Genomic DNA, 1,874 nt, shown 5'->3' on the forward strand with positions numbered 1-1,874 from the left:
CGAGTCGTGGGGGGTGGCACGGTACTGTCTTAGGTACCTATAGAGTTCCTGCTTCCAGCTTCTGCACTCTACGTGAGCAGCGCGAACACACTTCATCAGAGGTCCCATGAAGTGCTCAATCTCCCCATTGGCCTGGGGCCACAGTGGCGTAAGCTTACGGTGAACGAAATCGGAATGTTGAGCGTACTTACAAATGTCTTCGCTACTGAAGGGAGGTCTGTTGCCTGATTTCAAAATGGCTGGTATCCCGTGTCGGGCGAACACAGCATCCATTTTTGGCAACACGGCTTTTGCTGATGTGGAGTTCACTATTTCCACTTCTGGAAATTTGCTGTAATCATCCATGATGACAAGTAGGTAAGTGTTGTTGGGAAGGCCACTCAGAAAATCAACGGACACTTCGCTCCAGGGCTCTGATGGGAGTTTGCTATTTTGCATCAGTTCTAGATGTTGTTTGGCAGGGGCGCATGCTTGGCAAGCAAGACATTTCTTTACGGATTCTTCAACCAGCTTGTCGATGCCTGGAAACCACACCTTGTCTCATAGGAGGCGCTTTGTTCGGACAATGCCCTGGTGTCCGGCATGAGCCAGGTCGACAGCTCTTTGTTGCAAGGATGGTGAGATCACAAGGCGGGTACCTCGGAGTAACAGGTTGTCCTTCAGTGTGAGTTCATCTTTGATTTTGTGATATTGGGCTGTCAAGGATGATCTCCAGTTGCTTGTTTTTACGGCATTGCTGACAGCCTGATATGTCGGGTTCGTTTTCAGTGGCACTGCATATTTCATCTGTAGATAGCGCCTTTGGCACAGCATTGTGCGCTATGTAGTTGATGTATTCCTCAACTCTGTCAGACGTCTCATTACTGCATGGGTGGCGACTGATGTAATCAGCTGGATTCAGGTCATCTTTACCTGGTTTGTACTGCAATTTGAAGATATATGGTGTCAGTCAGAGTCGCCATCACTCAATGCGTGGTGAGGCTGGACGTTGGCTGTTGAATATTCCCAGCAAGGGTTTGTGATCTGTGAAGATGTCTAAATCTTCGCTGTACAGATACAGATGGAAATGCTCTGCACCCCAGACGACCGCTAACATTTCGCGTTCTGTTTGGGAGTATCTGCTTTCGACGGGAGAAAGCACACGGCTTGCGTAACTGATGACATGACCCCCTTGTGACAAAATTGTGCCGAGCCCTGTAGGCGACGCATCTACTAGCAGTGTCGAGCGTTTCTTTGGGTCGAAGTAAGTTACGGATGGGGCGTTTGTAAGTGCGGCCTTTAAATTATCCAGGGCTTGCATTTCTTTCCTACCCCAGCTCCATGGAACGTCTTGATGTGTCAGTTGTCTGAGGGGAGTGGTCACATCTGCAGAGTTGGGAATGAAACGTGAAACATACTGAGCCATTCCGAGGAGCGACCTGACTTCAGGGACATTAGTGGGTGGCGCCATCTCTTTGATTGCTTAAATCTTCTTAAGATCAGCCTGGACCCCATTTCTGCCAAAGATATGGCCGAAATAGGTGACAGTAGGTTGGGAGAATTTGCATTTATGTTGATTCAGCCGTGCACCATGTTGCTGTAAGCGAAGGAGTGTCGCTTGCAGATTTGCATCATGTTCCTTCTGTGTGCAACCAAACGCTATGATGTCATAGGAGATGTTTTTCACTCCTGGCAAACCTGCGAACATTTCAGCGACAGCGTTTTGGAAAATCTCAGATGCCGTATTTATTCCAAACATCAGACGTTTGTAGCGGTAGAGGTATTTGTTGGTGCTGAATGTAGTAATGTATCAGGTACTGGCATCAAGCTCGTACTGGTGGTATCCCTGTGCTAGATCTAGTGTGTGCCATTTAGGTCGGCAATGAGATCGTCCA

At 48.2% G+C, this 1,874-nt stretch overlaps 1 protein-coding gene across 1 annotated transcript in view; it reads right to left on the reverse strand.

The window, feature by feature from the left end:
• Window positions 1-813, reverse strand: part of LOC125041451 — a 1,359-nt gene extending 546 nt beyond the window's left edge. Inside the window, exons 1-2 of the mRNA XM_047636429.1 lie at window positions 639-813; window positions 1-521 (exon numbers count right to left, since the gene is read on the reverse strand). The exon at window positions 1-521 is cut by the window's left edge and continues 546 nt beyond it. Of these exons, the coding sequence (XP_047492385.1) occupies window positions 1-521; window positions 639-813 (696 nt within the window). The remainder of the gene's footprint in view (window positions 522-638) is intronic.
• Between the last annotated feature and the right edge of the window lie 1,061 nt (window positions 814-1,874).

Source organism: Penaeus chinensis, chromosome 3 (genome assembly GCF_019202785.1).
Source record: "Penaeus chinensis breed Huanghai No. 1 chromosome 3, ASM1920278v2, whole genome shotgun sequence".
NCBI lineage: Eukaryota > Metazoa > Arthropoda > Malacostraca > Decapoda > Penaeidae > Penaeus > Penaeus chinensis.